Source organism: Agrilus planipennis, unplaced genomic scaffold (genome assembly GCF_000699045.2).
Source record: "Agrilus planipennis isolate EAB-ADULT unplaced genomic scaffold, Apla_2.0 scaffold256, whole genome shotgun sequence".
NCBI classification, from domain to species: domain Eukaryota; kingdom Metazoa; phylum Arthropoda; class Insecta; order Coleoptera; family Buprestidae; genus Agrilus; species Agrilus planipennis.
Genome location: NW_020439045.1, coordinates 38,587 through 57,803, shown reverse-complemented (window position 1 = coordinate 57,803; position 19,217 = coordinate 38,587). Strand labels below are relative to the sequence as shown.

Below are 19,217 nucleotides of genomic sequence, written 5' to 3'. Positions count from 1 at the left end.
GTTATAACAGCTAGATAGATCTCGCAAATTGCTGTTACTTTAGACATACTCAGAACTGACAAATCAAAATTCTATCGTTCAAAACCTAACCACAAAAAAAATAGTGTAACCTATAATTATCAACATGCGATTACTGGCTATTTGTGTTTGAGAATACCAAGAAACGATAAAATTATCAGTAATTATTGCTAAACTTTTAACCAAGTAGATGTACTAGTAACTACCATTGTATATACTGCAAATCGTTTTGAGGTTATGATTTCGTAGTGGACAAAAGTTTGCTAGCAAAATTATTAAATTGTGCACGTTTAACGAAAAATGTTTGCTTGGGGAAGTACTATTCATGGTGAATTAGGATTAGGTGGTATTGAACAGGAAATAGTTTTAACTCCTACTCAGGTGGATTGGCCTTTGGCAGACCAAATTGTAGAAGTTGCTTGTGGTGACAACCACACATTAATTCTCACAAATGAAGGAAAGGTTTACTCTTGCGGAAGTAACGATTACGGCCAACTCGGTCATGATCAACCCAGAAAAAGACCAAGTAAGTGTAAAACATTGAAAGATTTCTGTGAAGTATAGACATATAAACAACTTGTTGATTGTTGATATTGTTATTGTCACAAAGACTTAGTAAAAAGCTTGGAAGCCCAAACTATTACTCACATTGCTTGCGGCGCTACACACTCCATGGCATTAAATCAATGGGGCCAGATTTTTACATGGGGTTCAGATACATACGGACAACTGGGACATCAACTTGGCCAAAGTATGCAACCGGTTCCAAAAATATTGAAAGCCTTAGCCACACATCATGTTGTGCAGATAGCATGTGGTTATAGGCATTCTGCTGCCTTAACAATTAGTAAGTTCTAAAGCATGTCAATTATAAACATGTTATAAACTGAAAAGGAAATTAAAACTTGTTTCATAATTTTACAGATGGGGAAATTTATTGCTGGGGGGCAAATAACTTTGGTCAGTTAGGAATTGGAACAGTTTCACCATCTGAACCATCACCTACCCAGGTACCATCAATTGATGGGATACCAATAGCTTTTTTAGCTTGTGGTTCTTATCATACACTTGTAGTTTCAAAATCTGGTGCTGTATTTGGGTGGGGTAAGGCTTTTTAAGAGTTACTTGAGATTTTGTTGATGTACTTCAATTTACAAGGAAACAACACAAGGGGGCAATTAGGTTTAAATGATGTCACTTCAAAATCATTCCCTACACAGTTAAGAACTTTAAGGAATATTAAAGTCAGGTATATTTGCTGTGGAGAAGAATTTTCCACATTTCTCACCCTCGATGGAGGTGTGTTTACTTGTGGAGCAGGTATGTATGGACAGCTAGGACATGGGAACAATGTAGACGAAATTTTGCCAAAAAAGGTAATTAATTTAATGAGGTAATGGGTTGTTTATTGTTATATCTTGAATTAAAGATTTTAGAATTGATGGGTTCTACTGTCTCTCAGATAGCTTGTGGAAAACGTCACACATTAGCCTATGTCCCTTCAAGGGGCCGCATATACAGTTTCGGTTTAGGTGGATCAGGGCAACTAGGGATTCGGAAAACGGGTAGTTCTTTAGTTCCTCAGGTAGTTCATGGCCAGTGGGTATCACCCAGAGGCTCTTCAGCAGAGGAAAAACATCCAAAAGGATCGTTTATTATTAGAAGAATTTTTGCCGGTGGCGATCATTGCTTTGCGACGGTTACCACCAGAGAAAACTCAAGTCCATATGATTGTAGAGTGTATCCACGAGACACTCAGATTTTAACATTAAACCGTGAACATCTTAAATCTTTGTTCAGAGTCTCTTCAAAGGGCACTGTTGACCAAGACATGATCACATATATTGAAACGGTTTTTAAAAGTCTGTCTTGTTTAAATGGATCATTCTTGATTAAAAGTGGTGATCACTATGCCTGCAGTAGTAAGAGGCATGGTGTTGATCTGGAGGAAGCAGAGAAAACATTTTCAATTATAGCAAAAATTGATATACAAAGTATTAAAGATTTGGTAAGTTATTTTATAAGTAAAAATAATTATTAGAATAATATTATTTCATAAACAGAGAAATATGATGTGATACATACACACTAAAGTTGTAGTTAATATGAGAGTAAATAAGAAATATTCAAATATCTTGCAGATTTGGAATGGTGTATCTGAAGATCTTTTACGTAGATTAGTCCCGTCACCTCCAGATGTCGAAGCCCTTAGAATATACCTCACATTACCGTTCTATCACGAATTTCAAAATCCTAAACATCACCCTAAGTTACATAAGCCTTTTGCAAGTGCCTTACTTAAGTTAAAACAGCAACCACAACGAGTTATTAGATGTTGGTACACCACTACCTCTTCAGATTATTTTGAAAAACTAGTCTCGATATTTAAAGGAGTCGCTCTATTTGTGATAAGAAACCAAAAAATTCCAGAAAATAAGGTAAAAATGCCGGAAGGAACACTAATTTGTTGTCTAATCTAGGGTTTCTTCTACCCCTCATTACTCCTGTTTCTACTACTAATATGTCTCCAAGTAACCTTTTATGTCTTTGAAGGTCTTGTACCATCCTGCGCTTCTTATTCCTTATTGATTTCCATAGTCCTCTGTTCAAGTTTTTCCAATATCTCATTATTTCCAACATTTTCTAACTTTTTCTTTCACCCAGTCGACCGTTCACGTTTTTTTTTTCTTTTTCGAATTTTCACATAAACCATTCACGAGACCACAAGAACTCTTTGTTATAATATTACTAATTACTAATAACTAAGAGTTCGAGACAATACAAAAAAAGACTCTTCAACATATAATTTTCTAATTTGTTTAAAACTTTGAATCCCAAGAAAGATGTTTTCCACATTTTAATAATCCCAGAGAAGATTAAAACGAATCTGTTTGTAGACAATATTTTATGATGCAAGTCTGGTTGCAAGTCTTGACCTTCTAGCTTTTTTAAATAAATTAAATTATGAAGTAGACGGTTTTAAAGTTCCAGCAGATACTTTTTGTATTCCGGAAATAGGCGAATCGCTCGATGTCAGAATCGATTATTTGATGTGGTTAAATGACGCTACTGTAAGTTTAACAATTAAAAGTTAAATTTTTATTTCTAAAGTTTTCAAAAAATTCTGTTTCAGACAGGTAGATTATTTTTATGTAATTATCCTTTTATATTTGATGCTCAGGCTAAAACGCAACTTTTAGAAGCTGATCAATCGATACAGGTACAATTAATTGATGTTCTGTGTCAGCTAAATTTTACAATTTGTTTTTTTATTGTTTAGATGCAATCAGCTATGAATGCAGCTGCGCAACAGGCATTTTCCAATTTATTTTTCACAGGTGGGAGGCAAGCTATTAGACAGTTTTTATTTTTAAATGTATCTAGGGAGCATATAGTGCAAGACACTTTACGGGAATTAATGGAAGTTAATAGCTCGGATCTCAAAAAACCATTAAAGGTGATAAATAACGATTACACCTAATTCTAGTTTTTAAGGGATTTTAAGTTACAAAATTCTAACACGAATTTTCATTTAGTTTGCTAGATTATTAATTAAATAATTATATATTTTTATCAAGGATTAAATTAATTTCTCAGTTTGCTACATAGATAGATTCAATGGTTTTGTTTTCGTAAATTCTTTGGTAACATCTCTCACTCAAAAATAGAGAATTAAGTACACTTGTGTACCATACAGTTATTCTGTGTGAAAGTTAAATTTATTTTGCCATATCATGTGAAAAATAATTCCAATAGGTGAAATTTCACGGTGAAGAGGCTGAAGATGCTGGTGGAGTAAAAAAAGAATTTTTTATGCTAGTTCTTAGAGAAATACTAGACCCAAAGTATGGTATGTTTCAATATTACGACGAAACTAGGACGATATGGTTTTCTGAGCAACCATTCGAAGACAACGTGATGTACCTACTTATCGGTAGATAAACTACATCCTCAATTTTTAACCTAATCCTTAATTTATATCCGAATATATTGCAGGCATTATATGTGGTTTAGCAATTTATAATTTTACAATTATAAACATTTCGTTCCCTCTTGCGCTCTATAAAAAATTGTTACACGAGCCGATTGGTCTTGCTGATTTAAAAGGACTTTCCCCCACTATGGCGAACTCGTTGAAGTCATTATTGGATTATGAAGAGCCAGATGTACAAGAAGTATTCGGGCTTAATTTTGAAATTACGAGGGAAATATTTGGTCATCATGTTACTGTGCCATTAAAACCAAATGGAGAAAAAATCCCTGTCACACAAGAAAACAAGTAAATACAAAATGTCTTTTTAACTAACACCACTACGGGTTGGACATTCACCTCCACTCCTTCCGCCCTACCTATTCTGACTATTTTCAAACAACAATCTAATCTAGTCTTTATCTAACTTCCTTTTATAATTCCAACTTTTATACATATTATCTGTTTTAATTAACAACAGAAAAGAATAATTAATAATAAGCCAATTTTATTTTTCTCTTAAGGGAAGAATTTGTTAATCTGTACGTGGATTATATTTTCAATAAATCAGTGGAAAGTCAGTATCAGGCATTTTCGAACGGATTTTTGAAAGTTTGTGGGGGCCGAGTACTGCAGCTTTTCCACTCCCACGAGTTGCAAGCGGTCGTGGTGGGAAACGAAAACTACGACTGGCACGCTCTAGAAGAAGCAGCGGAATATAAAAATGGCTACACCTCATCAGATCCTACAATTAGAATGTTCTGGGAAGTCATACATGAAATTCCTGTAGAAGATAAAAAGAAATTTTTACTTTTTCTTACCGGAAGCGATAGAATTCCTATACAAGGAATGAAAGCTATTAAGGTACAGTATTGACTTTATGATCCTGTTCTAATACGAGTCTATTTATTTTTTGTATTGTAGATTTATATTCAGCCCACTACTGACGACAAATACTTGCCAGTAGCCCACACTTGTTTTAATTTATTAGATTTACCCAGATACAAAACGAAAGAACGGCTAAAGTACAAGTTATTACAGGCAATCAAACAGACTGAAGGTTTCTCCTTGGTGTAATTTTGTTTTAAACAAAATGTACATATTAATTCAAAGGGCTGTTATAATTTTTAAAGGCATGTCGTTCTAATTATTATATTGATCAATGCTTATTGCAAACTTTTTGTTAACAATATTTTTAAATAAAAGCTATTACACGAATACTAAATCTTAAGTTTTATTTTAAACTGTAAGTTGGGAAGGAGTCATCCACAAAATACGTATCTCAGAGTTTTATATTTCTGGACTCCTCTCTCCCCCTTAGTCATACTTGCAACGACCCCGCTAACAAATATTACGTCACAAAAGCTAGTCGACCCTCCCCTCTATAAACAATTTCTTGTGAGAATGGCTTTATCTTGATAAAAAATTTTAAGAACTGCCAAGTTAAGATAAACTTAATGAAATGCGAACGTCACGTTTCCTTAGACCTCCCCCCTCATATGCGAACGTACTTTATGAATAACCCCTAATTGGTGTAAAAAACTTCACGAAAATAAGAAGTAACAAGAAACCGAATTTGATTAACTATAATGACAACGAATAAATTGGACAATTTCTATTAAAAGTAAAAGTACAATAAATTTGTACTAATGGTGGTACCCATTATTTAAACTAACCCCCTTGTACAGCAATATTGTCATCTATATCTGTCATTAAAACGTTAACCTATCTCAAAAATTAATTACTGTAAAATATTTTAATATTTTCTACACGTTTTATACAATATTTCGATAGTTATTAATTCACCCCGTATGTTTAAACCCTGATCCGGCGCAAAATCTCGCCACATCTGCGCATGGTTAGGGGTGAACTGATCAATGCAATGCAAGAATACAGAAGAGATACGCAGCGTTTTACGTTATCTTTCCTAGGAAATATCTTAAAACTTAAACATACATAATTTTATGTGCATTTATAAATTAGAGTGAACTGTTAGAAGATTTTGTACGTAGTTTTGAAGGCCAAAATGGACCACGTAGACAACCGCCAAGGAAAAGCACGCAGTGTTATCAGCGATAAGGTAAGATTATAATAGTATTTATACAACAATAAAACAATAACAATATTTTGACTTAAGCAATACATACTTAAAAGTAAACGATATTCAATCTGTACTCGACAAAATCGTCGTTGCATACAAAAAATTATCAAAGTATCTATTTATGAATTTATTGTATTAATACTCTTGTATATACACTTATTTTAATAATTGAGGACAACAGCTATAGTTTTACTGATAAAAAACAATAATAATAATATTTTACACGATTTATTATTTAATTCACATTTGTAAAAAGTTTTTTTTTTTTGTTTAACGTTTATTACATTAAACAGATATATAATTATGAGATCCATCTGCGTAGTTGAAACGGTTAAAAGAATTGTTTATGGAAAATAACTCTTAAGGTAACAAAAACATAAACCCTCACAATAAAATAAAAATTACGTATGTATAAAGAGCATGCATTTCATGCAGCAGTTTCGTTCTTTTAAGATTCTCAAGCAATCGATAATGAGGTGACTAATAGGGAATCTGTAAATTTCTTGATAGTACCTATTTCGTTTTTAGAAATAACTGTTAATATTATCTTATTGTTTTAAACTCTACTCGTTTTTCTGTTTATAATAGTAGCAAAACTTTTTAAAGTAATATATATTTTTGTGTAGGTATATGCCTAGTAACCTGTTGAACAGTTTTCAATATTTCGTAAAAAGTTGTTTAAACTTGTTAAAGACTAATAGTACCAGGTTTTACCCAAGACTTCATCGACGATTACATAAAACTTATTTCTCTGTCTTTCGAAAACAAAGTACTTTTTTCTGAATAAAAGGTACCCTATGTACTGTTTTGTACCCCCTCACAAAGTGTGTACAAAATTTCATGATTTCGCTCGCGTTTATATCCTAAATATGTGTCAAATATCATGGACGATCGCATAAAACTAATTTTTCTGTCTTTCAGGAACAGAGTACTTTTTTCTGGATAAAAGGTACCCTATGTCTTTTTCAGTACCTCTAACAAGTTTAAAAGTATACAGACTTCTTCACCGGTTTTTGAACTTGGATTTTTTTTATTTAATTGGAACACACCTGCTTCCGCATACTTTTCCCTAATACAGATAACAAAGGTACACAGGAAACACTTATCTTTTAACAACGGAAGATAAGGATGCGCGTATTATGAGAAAGTTAGGCTCAACGAAATCTTTATATTAAATTAACCCTGCTTTCTCCTCTCTTGCAAAAATAAATTTACATCCCCTATTTTGCTACTCTTCTGTACAGTGAATTAAACAAAAAAATTACTATACCATTACTAAAAATAAATCATAAAAAAACCAACATCATCTAAATCTTCACAGATTATAACTGTTTATCACAGAAAATTTTTTGCAAAAGTAATTTAAAAGGTTTAAAAGCTACACGATTCCTAGAGAGGCTATTAAAATATTTCGTTCATACCTTTTACTTTTTACAATTGACTTATTAAAAACTACTTGGTTAGAGAATGGTCAATAAATAGGTACCTAACTATTGTTTAATTCGTACTTAAAATTCTAAAGGCGTAAACACCTCAATTTGGGCAACATAAATGGCCTTAGCACTTCTTATTTAGTATAGAGCGTTTAGTATTGGTATTAGTCTTAGAATACGAATCACGTAGTGGGATTTGACTAACTTAAAATTATTAATTTTACTTCAAGTAAGTTCTCCAACTAGCAACTGGAAATTAACAGTAGTGAAAGGCATTTCTTAACGTTCGATTCATAATTGTTTTACAATTCATAAATTAGTTTCTGTGCCTGTACATGTACGACATACGTAGGTAGATGCAATATGTGTGTAAGAAATTATTACAGTTACTGATACGGCAAGTGTACTAAGTTTGCAGTAAAACATGAGAAATTCTTTAGTGTTATAACAGTTTCATCTAATTTTTAAAAGTACCTGAATATTATTGGATATTAAAAAACAACAGCCTGAAATGCCTTAAATTCGGGAAACATTTCGTGATATTATTATTTAAAAAGCGCTTCTGGAAGTGGTTTATACACAATTACAATGTTTCTAATTTCATGTATAAGGGCTATGCCGGTAAGTGAAATCTTCGCAATTCACCCAAAGATTAAATACAATCACCGCAAATAACAACAAACAGCAAAGACTATTTAATAATGTCACCCCAACAGAAAAACCAACCAAAAATTCCATTTCCACGATATAATTTGCTATATTTAGACAAAGTTCGTCAAATAAAACAGAACATGTACTATCAAATTCAATAAAATCGTAGAATAACATAATAATAAAGAAAGTACATTTTTAAAATCAAACAATTTTTGCTTTTCAGGAGTTGAACTCAAAAAACTCCAAGGAACCTCCCCTACTCACTAAAGGAATGGCAATATCATTCGGTTTTAAACGAAGGGTTTCTTCTGCCCCAGCGACAAAAACTCAACATTCTTCATCGACCCTTGACAATTCGATTTTCAGCACCGATCGAAACGCGAACAAGTGCGGTAATGAAACTGCAAAGTTCATTAAATTTACTAGACAAAATGACCCCGTAAAGAAAAACACAGACGACAACAGAAAAACGATACCCCGACCAAGCAGTCTAACGAACAGGACGACAAATGATTTGGGCGTTTCGTCTCTGACCCGAAAAAAGAATAAGGACACTGTCCAAAAAACAGTAAGATTTTCGGCGCTAGAACCGAAAACGCAAAAGAACACTAACACATCTAATTATACGAACAAACCAAAATCTAACAATAATAACAACGTCCTATCGCCTCCTGCCAGCAAATTCACTTTATCTGCGAGCAATTTACCAAAACCACAAATTCCTATTCATGTGACTAACTTAAAATCATCGAAAACGCTCCTCAATAGTAACAAACAGAAGACAGAACAAGACGATAAGAATAAATCATACGACCCCAAAGAAATTTTCTTGACAAGTAATCTTTACAGAAGACTAAATGTCAAAGTAGAAACCAATCCAACTTCGACTACAGCATTTAAACACCAGAATATTCACACGACGAGTAAAATCGATTTCCTAACTAACCGATTCGAAAGCCACAAAGTGGATGTTGATGATAACGCTGATAAATATTATTCGCTTCCAGAAACAGTAAATCTAAATGAACCACTTTTAAATAAATACGAAGGGTCTCCTTCGAGAACATCCAGATACACTTTACCATCAACCAGATTTAAATCATATTCGAATAAAAGTGGACTTCCATTTAGCAATCACAACGTAAGCCAAAATAAATACGAATTGTCCACACACATACCATCAAACATTGAAGATGATTCGCCGAATCTTGATAAAAACGGTTTTAAAAACCCCCACAATTCACCCCAAAAATCAAATCGCCAATATGCTCACAATATCTACCCCACAATAACGAAATATGAAAAACCGCCACAAATAACAAACTTGAGCAAAGACCACAATAACGTCCGACAGAAAACCTTCATCAAAACCGAACTTCCAAAGAATTTCTTATCAGATACTCGGGAAAAATTACTAATCGATAACAACTATGTTTTAAGTGAAAAAGTTGAACATTACAATTGGGATAATGCTGGTGAAACAATGGCCGATGATGCTAGTTGTAGTTTTAGTTCTAGTGACGAAAGTAAAGAGAAAGATGTCTGTGATATTGAAGATGACAAACTTGATAAACTTTTGATTTCTGGCGAGGACGACGAATTACTTAGTGTTCCCCCAAGTTCCCTACCATTGGCCACAAAAGACCCCGTGTTTGCTGCAGTAGCAAAGTCTACAGACGCAATAGGAAATCTTTTGGAAGATGAATCTCCAGCTGACAGTTTGTTCTGCAGCTTATCAGAAGAGAACGGCAAAGTTGACGCTATAATTATCAAAAATAAAGCAGTAGCTTGTACAAGTAATAAAAGTAGTCCAAGTGAGGAAAAAACGTCTCCCAACACCCCAACTAATGGGTCTCTTTCTCTCTCAGACGGCAAAGAATTTCTAATAGATGATGAGATCGCTGATCAGCCTGCCCTAGTATTTAATCAAAATACTCATTTATCTCACGAGATCGCTTCGATGTCACTAACCAATTCTCCGAGAAAGAAAAGGCAAAATACTCAATACGGTACCTACGAACATCATGATCACACGATGTTTTTAAAAGAAAATAAGTTGAATAAAAAAACCAGTTCCCTGGATACTCTTTCGCCCTGCGAGAGTATTTCATCTGACGATCTAATGATGAACTACGACAACATGGACACCAGTGAATATGATGATAATGAAAGTACAGAGAAGTAAGTATAAACAACATTGTCAGACATTTTCCAATTGTCAATTACTCCATTTAAATACAACCCTAACAACTTTCAGTTCGTTTTCGGTTTTTATTTCATATCAACAAAAAATGTAAATTATATTAAGGGAAGGTAAGACAAACATTTAATGAATATCTCCCACATAAAATATGTCTACCATCATTAGAGTTTTGTTTGTATACGTATGCCACATTGACGTTGATGAAGTAATAACTGCTTTTTTCAGAATGAAGTTTCAACGTCTTGAAATGTTAAATCAGAAACAGTAAATGTAATCATTATTATAAAACAAAGTAAAGTTCAATAAAATATTTCCCAACACAATCGTTTTAAGCCCCTCCCTGTACTTAAATTTATTTTAATACACATACAAACGAAAAAAGATTGTCATTATATTCACTCCGTTTAAATCATTTTCAGTATTATACTTCGAAAGTTTTACTACTTTGTAAATGTTCAGTACCCTTTTTATAATATAAATCACCCCAAATTATGCAGAAACATGTAATATATGCAGTGACAGATGGACCAAAAATTAATTTAATTACCACCGTGTAAGACTAAATAACATTTCATATTATACAGTAAGTATTTTCAGGGACGTAGTTTCTACTCGTTTTTTAAAATCAAGAGCAAAGGCTTTGGACTTCTCCCCTAAGCATTCGAGTTCGCCTATACACCACGCAAGAGTTACCGAAGTGAAATTATTTGGAAGCCCAAAAAGATGTGCACAACTGGAACTTTCAGATCGCAATTCAATCGAATCCAGTCAAATTATTTGTAATCCAGAAATTCTTCAAGATGTCTCTGCCTTTAAAGACATGCTGACCCGATTGCGCGGAGTTTTATTGGAGGTTTGTATTGAAAATGGGCAAAACCAAAATTGTTTTCTAATACATAGGGGCCGTTGTTATGACGTTATGCTGCGAGGGGGGTCTTGGGGAGTAGCGGGATGAAATGTCTTTTCCTAATTTGTAATTACAAAATGGTTATTTATTTCTGTAGTTTGAAACACCACCCATGATAGAGAACGGCGGAAGTTCGCAAGAAACTAATTTACCTAAATACGCCGAAGAGATCCATAATTATAAGATGGAAAATAATGATCTTAGAAGACAAGTTTTGTTTCTGCAAGGACAATTAGAAGACAAGGAACGTGCTTTAGTTGAACTACACGAAAACAAGGAAGCAACGTCACTTCCGCAGAACATTTCAGCGGAAACGTCTAATGCGGCAACACAAACTGAAAAGGTATGGTAATCATATTAATTTTAATTGGCGGACTAATAAAGAAATGTATCTCTTATACCAAAAGGTTAGGTCTTTTAGAGTAAAGAGGAGTGGACAATCGTTTGGAGATGTTCATCATCATCATAGAGTCGTCAGTCCTAAGACTGGTTGGACACGTACCTCCACTCTTTCCTATCCTGAGCTAAACTTCGCATTTCCCTAAAACTAGAACAACCCATATCCTTAACTATTTGTGAACAGTAAGCTAACCTAGGTCTACCTCTACCCCTCCTAACTCCTGTTTCTGCCTCTAATATGTCTCTGACTAGACTTTCATGCCTGAGAAAGTGTCCTACCAACCTATCTCGCCTATTTTTTATTGACTTCCATAGAATCCTCTGTTCTATTCTTTCTAATACCTCCTCATTTTTAACCTTTTCTATCCACGTTATCCTCATCATTCGCCTATAACACCACATTTCGCATGCTTCTAACCTATTCTTTTCCGCCGTTCCCACTGTCCATGTTTCGCACCCGTACAACGCCGCGCTCCAAACATACATCTTTAACAACCTTTTTCGATTTTCTAAATTAACCGTTCGCGAGCATAGAAGATGGAGATGTTAAAAAAAAAAAATTTTATTTATGATTTTTTTTTCAGGCACGCAGTCTAACATCCAGTCGATCTTTCATGCACTTCTCCCACCATAAAGACGAACTAGGATCGATTCTTAGGTAATAATCTAATCTTCAGACGTGTAACACGAGTATTTAAACATAAAAAAATATGTAAAAATGTAATCCCTGTCCTTATAAAGTAGTCTATTTATCTACTATTTGTAGTCAACTATTTTATACAGTTAATAGAATTGAGGATGAGACAAGAGAGAAAAAAGAAAAAGCTAATCGGGGATGGTACTGAATTATACATAAAGTATTACCATTCAGTTATCGAAACAACTTTTTAGCTTTCGTTATTCTCGATCGAGGAATACATTAAAAGAGTGTTATTTATTTGTGATATAAAAAAATTAATATTGTTTTTTATATACCAAGATGGTTTATAGTGTCTAACTGTGCAATACAGAAAAAACAAATTATAATTATAACTCAAAAGTTGACTTATTTTTAGTTTACAATCTTTCAAAAATAACTTACGATTTATCAAAATATCATTACAACTATAATGGTGCTTATAAAATATAATTGCTTTTTATAATAATTATTGAAGAATATCAACGCTTGTTACAATCCCAAATTAACGCACAATAAATGCAATGTAACTACAATAAAACAAAATTTTACTTGAAAATAAGAAACCGTTTCCTGAAAAATTTTGGACTTTTTCCTAGTTCATAGGAGAGCTAAACATGTTAAGTTTTAAATAATTATTATTTACAACTTAGTGTATTTTTTGTGCTGCTCCTGATATGTGATGGTATCAACAGGTTCAAGATTGGACAGGTAGTTTTAGTTGATATTTTACTTGGAATAAGTGTATTGTGTGCTGTGAACTTATTATGTTTAATAAGTCTCCTTTATTCCTGTACAACTTGTTACTGTTCAACTGTAGATGATTATTACTAATAAACCCTATAGCAGATGTCAATTTACTTTTCTTATTACCAAAAAACCGTTAACAACATTCTTAATTAATTTCACAAAAGATATGAGACAGTGTGGATATCGCATAACGGAATTATAATTGCATTAGGCCACCCTATACCGTGAACACATTGAAAACCTTCGCTAATAGAAACGAATGCCCATTGGCCTTAAAAATCGGTATTTCTGAAGTAGTGGAAAAATTTTGACTTGTTTAATATATCTCTATTAGGTATACCTGTAAACGCTTCAAATGTACTTAGAAAAGTTACCCAGTGGGCAGAAAAGAGTGACGGCGATATTAGTAATTAAACATCCAGCTCTAATAAACTGGAAGAAATCGCAAGCATACTTATATTAAAAATCGCTGAAATAGGAAAATGCGCATTTAATATTTGCTGAAAAAATTAACATTAATTTAAACTAGTTCTTCCCCCTGCCCCCGGCCATTTTTATTGCTCCTCTATGACGTAGTGTCGGCCATCATTCTTTTCTAATTGTTGTAGTTGTCGGCCATCATTCTTTTTAATTGTTGCAGTTGTCGGCCATCATTTTTTCAATTGTTGTCGCATTGTCACTGATGTCGGCCATCATGGTTTTTTAATAGATATACTTATAGTATATCAATGATTAAAATTTAAAGGAATTGTTTGTAAATAGGTATGCAACACAGCGTACACTTCAGCATAGGAGTTATTAATTATAGACTATATCTTACTCAACTTGTTTATTTAAAAATTTAAATGTTACAATTGTTCTTCCCAATATAAACATAAATTAATTAATGCCTAGCTAAATATATTCCTATTTTTAAAATAAATAACTAGAGTAAAATAAAACAAATAGATATTTGTATAAAAATATGTATTATTAATTTCATTTTTTTGAATACATTTGGAAAAGGCTTATCATCCCCGATATGGTTCCTATTAAACCTACTTGCCACGCTTTAAACTTCGACGACCACAAAAAACCTGGAGGTAGAGAATTTACAGCATGCAATAAATCAAGTGTTAAACGAACACAAGTGAGAATCTCATATTTACGTCGTTTATCCAAATTTGAGTATTCCCTGGAAATTAAATTAAGTTTTCCTGTTGATTTGCAAACATTACAACTAATGGTTAATAAACAAAGTACTGAATGGCTAATAAAAGTTGATTAATAAAATAAAATGATTTAGATAGANTTCCAATTAAAAGTTAGCATAATGTATTCAGTATTTGGCTTATTATTCAACCGTTGCCATTGTTATATGCATTGAATTATGTTTGATGTATACTTTATAATGTGAATAAAAGTTGTATATTTTCCTTATGTACTTTAATTACTGCTAGAATAGTAAAAGTAAAAGCTACCTCAGTTTATAGAACGCTCTTGTGACATATAATTCCAAAAATAATTACTCTGTAGTAATACAACTTTACCATGTAGCAAAAATAGTGTACATAATAAAAAAATATGAAAGATATTTTTTGCACTTACTGAGTTACACATTGAAAAAACTCTTAATATTTAAAATTAGCAAACTTTTGAATAATCCAAAAACAAATAATATTCCAATTTATACAAAATATAAAACAATTATTATGCCCAAGTACCAAGTACTTACAAGTGCTTTCTCGATAAGGATTTTTGTGTCAGAGACAGAATTCTCAAATACCATAAGTTTCTAAAAAATAAATTATTTAATGCTTTATATAAAACGAAAGTATTTTTAATTGGTATCCAATCGTAAATAAACTGCTGAAATGGTAAAGATAGAATAACTTGCCTCATTAGAGAAAAATATACAGAAAACACCCAACAGAGAGTGTTAATATTATCATAATACTCCACATCTTTCACATTAATTAATTTGGTAGACCCAAGCCAACAAATTTTGTCAATAGGACAATAAATTAAATCTGCTAAATTTCCTAAAAATCCTAGAACAGCCATAACTCTATCAGGCTCCTAAAAATTTCTTATTTACACAAAAATTTTGAAAATAGGGGATTTTTACATTTTGACCTAACTTGTACTCTATCACATAAGATATTGTAGAAGCATCATCTAACAATCGTAATACAGCTCTAGCTGCTGACATTTCTGAACCAAATCTTCTCAAACGTGTAGACAATTCATCTTTCTTTGATCCTCCTATAAATCTTGCTCCATAGCAAAGGGTTTTCAGAACCTTTTCAAATGAATTATTATTGGTACAGATTTGATATAATTTAATACAGCATACTTACTTTATCACGACCTTTATAGGTCTCCAATATGTTAGACACATTATTTAAAAATTTGTTACTCATTCTTTATAGGATTGTCTAAATCAAACTAAACTGTTATCACTTAATGTATCACCATAAATGGTCATTTAGACTAAATATCAATAATACCATATTTCAGTGATATTGATAATTATTCAACCACCTACTCTTACATACTAACCATATACGTACTGGTTAAAATGCTTGAAGGTCGCGTCTCGTTAAGGAACTTTGATCACATATCAATAATAGTGAAAGTAGTAAAATTTAAGTCTCTGATTTAAGTAAGGTATTTGCCTGCAGGTAAAACTATGCGTTAATATGTACATGTGTTCTCTCTGTAAGTATATCAAGGCTAGTAGGAAATTATTACCTATAAGTAAAATCGTGCATACTGATAAGTTGTTACATACCTGATACAATTTGCAAAAGTAATAATAAATAATATAAATTGGATGGACCTTACAACTAATAAATACTGCACGTAATTTAATAATAAACACTGACCTTTTTCAACTTGATATGAAGTGATTTAAATCATGCACAGATAAAATATTCATTTTTATTGGAATTTGGATGCAATTTGCAATTAGGTTATAAATCATAGGTTATAAAGTTACAAATTTAAATCTGTGGATTTCAAACCTATCTGTGGTTAAAATTATTGCCAATATGCTAATTGAAATTTTTCTAGTTTCCTGGCATCCTGATTCTGTGGGAATAGTGTTAAAAAAGGAAGGATTAGTAATAGGTTATAGTTAAAATAACAACAATAATAAGTCATCTGTTAGTCGATGTTGTGCTTTTCCTGGTTTTTGTAGTTTGTTTATATTAAACATTTATAAAAGCAATTCTAGGTTAAAGTTCCTGTAAAAATAAGTTTTATTATTACAACCATTTTAGTGATATTACTTATTAAATTATTTAATTACCAGCTAATTATAAAAATGACCAATAAGTTTGATATGTAAGTAACAGGTTCTGTATTGACCTTTTCAAAAAACTGTAATGTTTCAGGCTTAAACAACAGCTAGAGAACTCAGATCGATCAGACAGTGGTAGTAGCGAAGATGACGCTACAAATAATTCTGTTGATTTAGGGCCAATTGAGTATCCTCCAGGCGAACACAAATTGCAACACTCTTATTGTTTATGGTTTTCAAAACGGCCCCCTTTAGTTCGCAGTTCGCAACTTAGAGGAACAGAGGGATACAGTCAAATTCTTCGGTTAGTTGGTCAAATTGGAACAGTAGAACAGTGGTGGGGTTTATATAGTCATTTAGTGCGATTACAAGATCTCCCTCCACATACTGACTTACACCTTTTTAAAAAAGGGATACAGCCTATGTGGGAAGATTCAGCAAATATGCGTGGTGGCAAATGGGTATGTAGCTTAAATTTGATTTTTTTAAATGGCTTACTAAAGTTGAGTATATCTAACTAGACAATTCTTAAAGGTTATAAGACTTAAAAAAGGATATGCACCTCGAGCCTGGGAAAATCTTTGTATGGCTATGTTAGGAGAACAGTTTATGGTAAGCAGACATTATTATTGCCCATTTATGTTAACTTGGATAAAAATGGAAAGCTTTCTTTGTAGGCAGGCAATGAGATATGTGGTGTAGTAGTTTCTGTAAGATATCAAGAAGATTTACTCAGTATTTGGAATCGAACAGCATCTGATCAAGCAACAACAGCCAGGATTAGAGATGCATTAAAAAGACTTCTTAATCTACCAATGAATGCCACCATGGAATACAAGTCACATAATGAAAGCCTAAAGTGAGTCAATAACTTGAAGACCTTTGAATGTTTATTAAAAATTAAAAACACCTTGAAAGTTTGATTACCATTTAGGAAAATGCTACACTATTATTGAGAATGAAACTTTCCAGTTGTTTTTGCTTAAGAGAGAACTTTTGTGTGTGTCATTTTTTATCATAATTTTCTTTTTAGAGCATCAAAATCCAATGCTCCTGTTCCAATTAAAAGTTAGCATAATGTATTCAGTATTTGGCTTATTATTCAACCGTTGCCATTGTTATATGCATTGAATTATGTTTGATGTATACTTTATAATGTGAATAAAAGTTGTATATTTTCCTTATGTACTTTAATTACTGCTAGAATAGTAAAAGTAAAAGCTACCTCAGTTTATAGAACGCTCTTGTGACATATAATTCCAAAAATAATTACTCTGTAGTAATACAACTTTACCATGTAGCAAAAATAGTGTACATAATAAAAAAATATGAAAGATATTTTTTGCACTTACTGAGTTACACATTGAAAAAACTCTTAATATTTAAAATTAGCAAACTTTTGAATAATCCAAAAACAAATAATATTCCAATTTATACAAAATATAAAACAATTATTATGCCCAAGTACCAAGTACTTACAAGTGCTTTCTCGATAAAGATTTTTGTATCAGAGACGCAATTCTCAAATGCCATATTTTTTGCACTTACTGAGTTAAAAATTGAAAAAACTTTTAATATTTAAAATTAGCATTAATATTCTCAATCAGAGTTTCACAATACCTCACTGATTTACTCAAAATATCCCTGCCTTTTACTCATTTAAACTGTGCCACAATGAGGGTTTTCTATGTTTTTGAATTTTGTGAACATACAGACATGTAACTTTCATTTGATACCACTCAAGAACATACATCCACGATACTTGTGCAATGCGGAACTCCTGGAACTTGAGTGTTTCTAGCGTAAATACATATATTCATAAAGCGTGCGTTTTAGCCACAAACATGAGCAGTGTGGTCAATCATTCCGCACTCTTTTTTTAATCAAGATAGAATGTCGAAGCTTTTAATTTGATAATCAATACAGACACTTGCGACTTATGGAAGCTTCGAACATCCGCATTGCTATTAATAAGTTAGCTAAACTTTATTTCCTTTTTATCCTTAGATAAATATAAAATTCGAGAGTTTTTGTGAATCACATATCAATTTAATTAAACGATTAACATTTATTACTGCGTATGGAACATGAAAATCTCGAGGAAAAATTTTCAGTCTGTCTGTCCACTAATTAAAAAAAAAAGTTTGATTTGATAAAATTTTTATCATTGAATTGCCCATGAATATAAGAATGATATTATATCTAATTAAATATAATGGAACCAATTTATAATATTCTAAGTTTTGAAAAAACTTCTACATTTCTTCACCTATTGTATTGATCTTATTTCAGAAAAAAATCTTGTTTCATCACGATAACGGAACCAATTTATAATATTCTAAGTTTTGAAAAAACTTCTACATTTCTTCACCTATTGTATTGATCTTATTTCAGAATTAAGTAAACATACTGAATAATTGTATGTCTTGTTTATTGCACGAGACCTAGTATAACGAATAAGGGTTTAATTCCACTGATGACCCACTGTTTATTAATTCGTTATATTAATTATGTTTTAACTCGGTATTTATAGATGACGCGACAGTGGCCTTTTGTACAATAAAATATTCGGATGTTACAAAACAAATAAAGTCATCATTAAATAGTATGATTAAGATTTTTTTTTTTATAATTTCGGTTTTGAATACAAAATTTGTTTCGCTGAAATTTCAATTCTTCGATTTCTTTGAAAGTTTAATATGTTTTTTTTTACGAATTAAGTTAGGTAACGATTGAGTTAGGCTACGCTAGTTCATTTTTTTCCCAAATGGTACTAAAATTTCAAGAAAAATTCAGCGATATATATATTATATTTTATAATTT

The 19,217-nt window shown here is 32.1% G+C and overlaps 4 protein-coding genes across 11 annotated transcripts; 3 read left to right on the top strand and 1 right to left on the bottom strand.

The window, feature by feature from the left end:
* Window positions 1–62: 62 nt before the first annotated feature.
* On the top strand, window positions 63–5,213 carry LOC108741195 (probable E3 ubiquitin-protein ligase HERC4). The gene is made up of 13 exons (XM_018475897.1): window positions 63–544; window positions 629–865; window positions 943–1,122; window positions 1,177–1,394; window positions 1,448–2,026; window positions 2,160–2,456; window positions 2,916–3,089; window positions 3,152–3,238; window positions 3,299–3,475; window positions 3,775–3,952; window positions 4,015–4,297; window positions 4,513–4,852; window positions 4,913–5,213. Exons 1-13 carry the CDS (start codon window positions 319–321, stop codon window positions 5,063–5,065), a joined length of 3,129 nt encoding a protein of 1,042 aa, XP_018331399.1. The 5' UTR covers window positions 63–318; the 3' UTR covers window positions 5,066–5,213.
* Window positions 5,214–5,700: 487 nt separating this feature from the next.
* On the top strand, window positions 5,701–13,217 carry LOC108741202 (probable serine/threonine-protein kinase DDB_G0282963). 3 transcript variants are annotated; one of them, XM_018475904.2, is made up of 5 exons: window positions 5,701–6,068; window positions 8,400–10,357; window positions 10,977–11,232; window positions 11,384–11,629; window positions 12,270–13,217. In XM_018475904.2, the coding sequence occupies exons 1-5, from the start codon at window positions 6,015–6,017 to the stop codon at window positions 12,345–12,347; spliced, it is 2,592 nt and encodes an 863-aa protein (XP_018331406.1). In that variant the 5' UTR covers window positions 5,701–6,014; the 3' UTR covers window positions 12,348–13,217. The 3 variants fall into 3 exon arrangements, with proteins under 3 accessions (XP_018331406.1, XP_018331408.1, XP_018331407.1); XM_018475906.2 differs by lacking the exon at window positions 5,701–6,068 and adding an exon at window positions 7,692–7,751; XM_018475905.2 differs by lacking the exon at window positions 5,701–6,068 and adding an exon at window positions 7,763–8,143.
* An 843-nt stretch (window positions 13,218–14,060) lies between these two features.
* On the bottom strand, window positions 14,061–16,095 carry LOC108741201 (peroxisomal membrane protein 11C). 6 transcript variants are annotated; one of them, XM_025976873.1, is made up of 6 exons: window positions 15,885–16,095; window positions 15,451–15,809; window positions 15,219–15,392; window positions 14,988–15,169; window positions 14,826–14,885; window positions 14,061–14,285 (listed from the first exon to the last, which is right to left on the bottom strand). In XM_025976873.1, the coding sequence occupies exons 2-6, from the start codon at window positions 15,511–15,513 to the stop codon at window positions 14,090–14,092; spliced, it is 675 nt and encodes a 224-aa protein (XP_025832658.1). In that variant the 5' UTR covers window positions 15,514–15,809; window positions 15,885–16,095; the 3' UTR covers window positions 14,061–14,089. The 6 variants fall into 6 exon arrangements, with proteins under 6 accessions (XP_025832658.1, XP_025832661.1, XP_025832657.1 ...); XM_025976876.1 differs by having other exon boundaries at window positions 15,451–15,768; XM_025976872.1 differs by having other exon boundaries at window positions 15,451–15,844; window positions 15,979–16,093.
* Window positions 16,096–16,165: 70 nt separating this feature from the next.
* On the top strand, window positions 16,166–17,574 carry LOC108741200 (eukaryotic translation initiation factor 4E type 2). Its single transcript, XM_018475901.1, has 5 exons — window positions 16,166–16,438; window positions 16,489–16,855; window positions 16,929–17,006; window positions 17,072–17,253; window positions 17,428–17,574. The coding sequence occupies exons 1-5, from the start codon at window positions 16,419–16,421 to the stop codon at window positions 17,465–17,467; spliced, it is 687 nt and encodes a 228-aa protein (XP_018331403.1). The 5' UTR covers window positions 16,166–16,418; the 3' UTR covers window positions 17,468–17,574.
* The last annotated feature ends 1,643 nt before the right edge of the window (window positions 17,575–19,217 follow it).

Excerpts from the sequence above, each read along its gene's own strand:
- LOC108741200 (XM_018475901.1), top strand. The coding sequence starts at position 16,419 with ATGACCAATAAGTTTGATAT. Across the intron at positions 17,007-17,071 it reads TGTTAGGAGAACAGTTTATG|GCAGGCAATGAGATATGTGG; the intron begins GTAAGCAGACAT and ends CTTTCTTTGTAG. Across the intron at positions 17,254-17,427 it reads TCACATAATGAAAGCCTAAA|AGCATCAAAATCCAATGCTC; the intron begins GTGAGTCAATAA and ends TTTTCTTTTTAG.
- LOC108741195 (XM_018475897.1), top strand. The coding sequence starts at position 319 with ATGTTTGCTTGGGGAAGTACTATTCATGGTGAATTAGGATTAGGTGGT. Across the intron at positions 3,239-3,298 it reads AAGCTGATCAATCGATACAG|ATGCAATCAGCTATGAATGC; the intron begins GTACAATTAATT and ends TTTATTGTTTAG. Across the intron at positions 3,953-4,014 it reads CGTGATGTACCTACTTATCG|GCATTATATGTGGTTTAGCA; the intron begins GTAGATAAACTA and ends AATATATTGCAG.
- LOC108741201 (XM_025976871.1), bottom strand. The coding sequence starts at position 15,513 with ATGAGTAACAAATTTTTAAATAATGTGTCTAACATATTGGAGACCTAT. Across the intron at positions 15,170-15,218 it reads AGTACAAGTTAGGTCAAAAT|GAGCCTGATAGAGTTATGGC; the intron begins GTAAAAATCCCC and ends AGAAATTTTTAG. Across the intron at positions 14,286-14,825 it reads TCCTTATCGAGAAAGCACTT|GGAATACTCAAATTTGGATA; the intron begins GTAAGTACTTGG and ends TTTAATTTCCAG.
- LOC108741202 (XM_018475904.2), top strand. The coding sequence starts at position 6,015 with ATGGACCACGTAGACAACCGCCAAGGAAAAGCACGCAGTGTTATCAGC. Across the intron at positions 10,358-10,976 it reads GATAATGAAAGTACAGAGAA|GGACGTAGTTTCTACTCGTT; the intron begins GTAAGTATAAAC and ends AAGTATTTTCAG. Across the intron at positions 11,233-11,383 it reads TGCGCGGAGTTTTATTGGAG|TTTGAAACACCACCCATGAT; the intron begins GTTTGTATTGAA and ends TTATTTCTGTAG.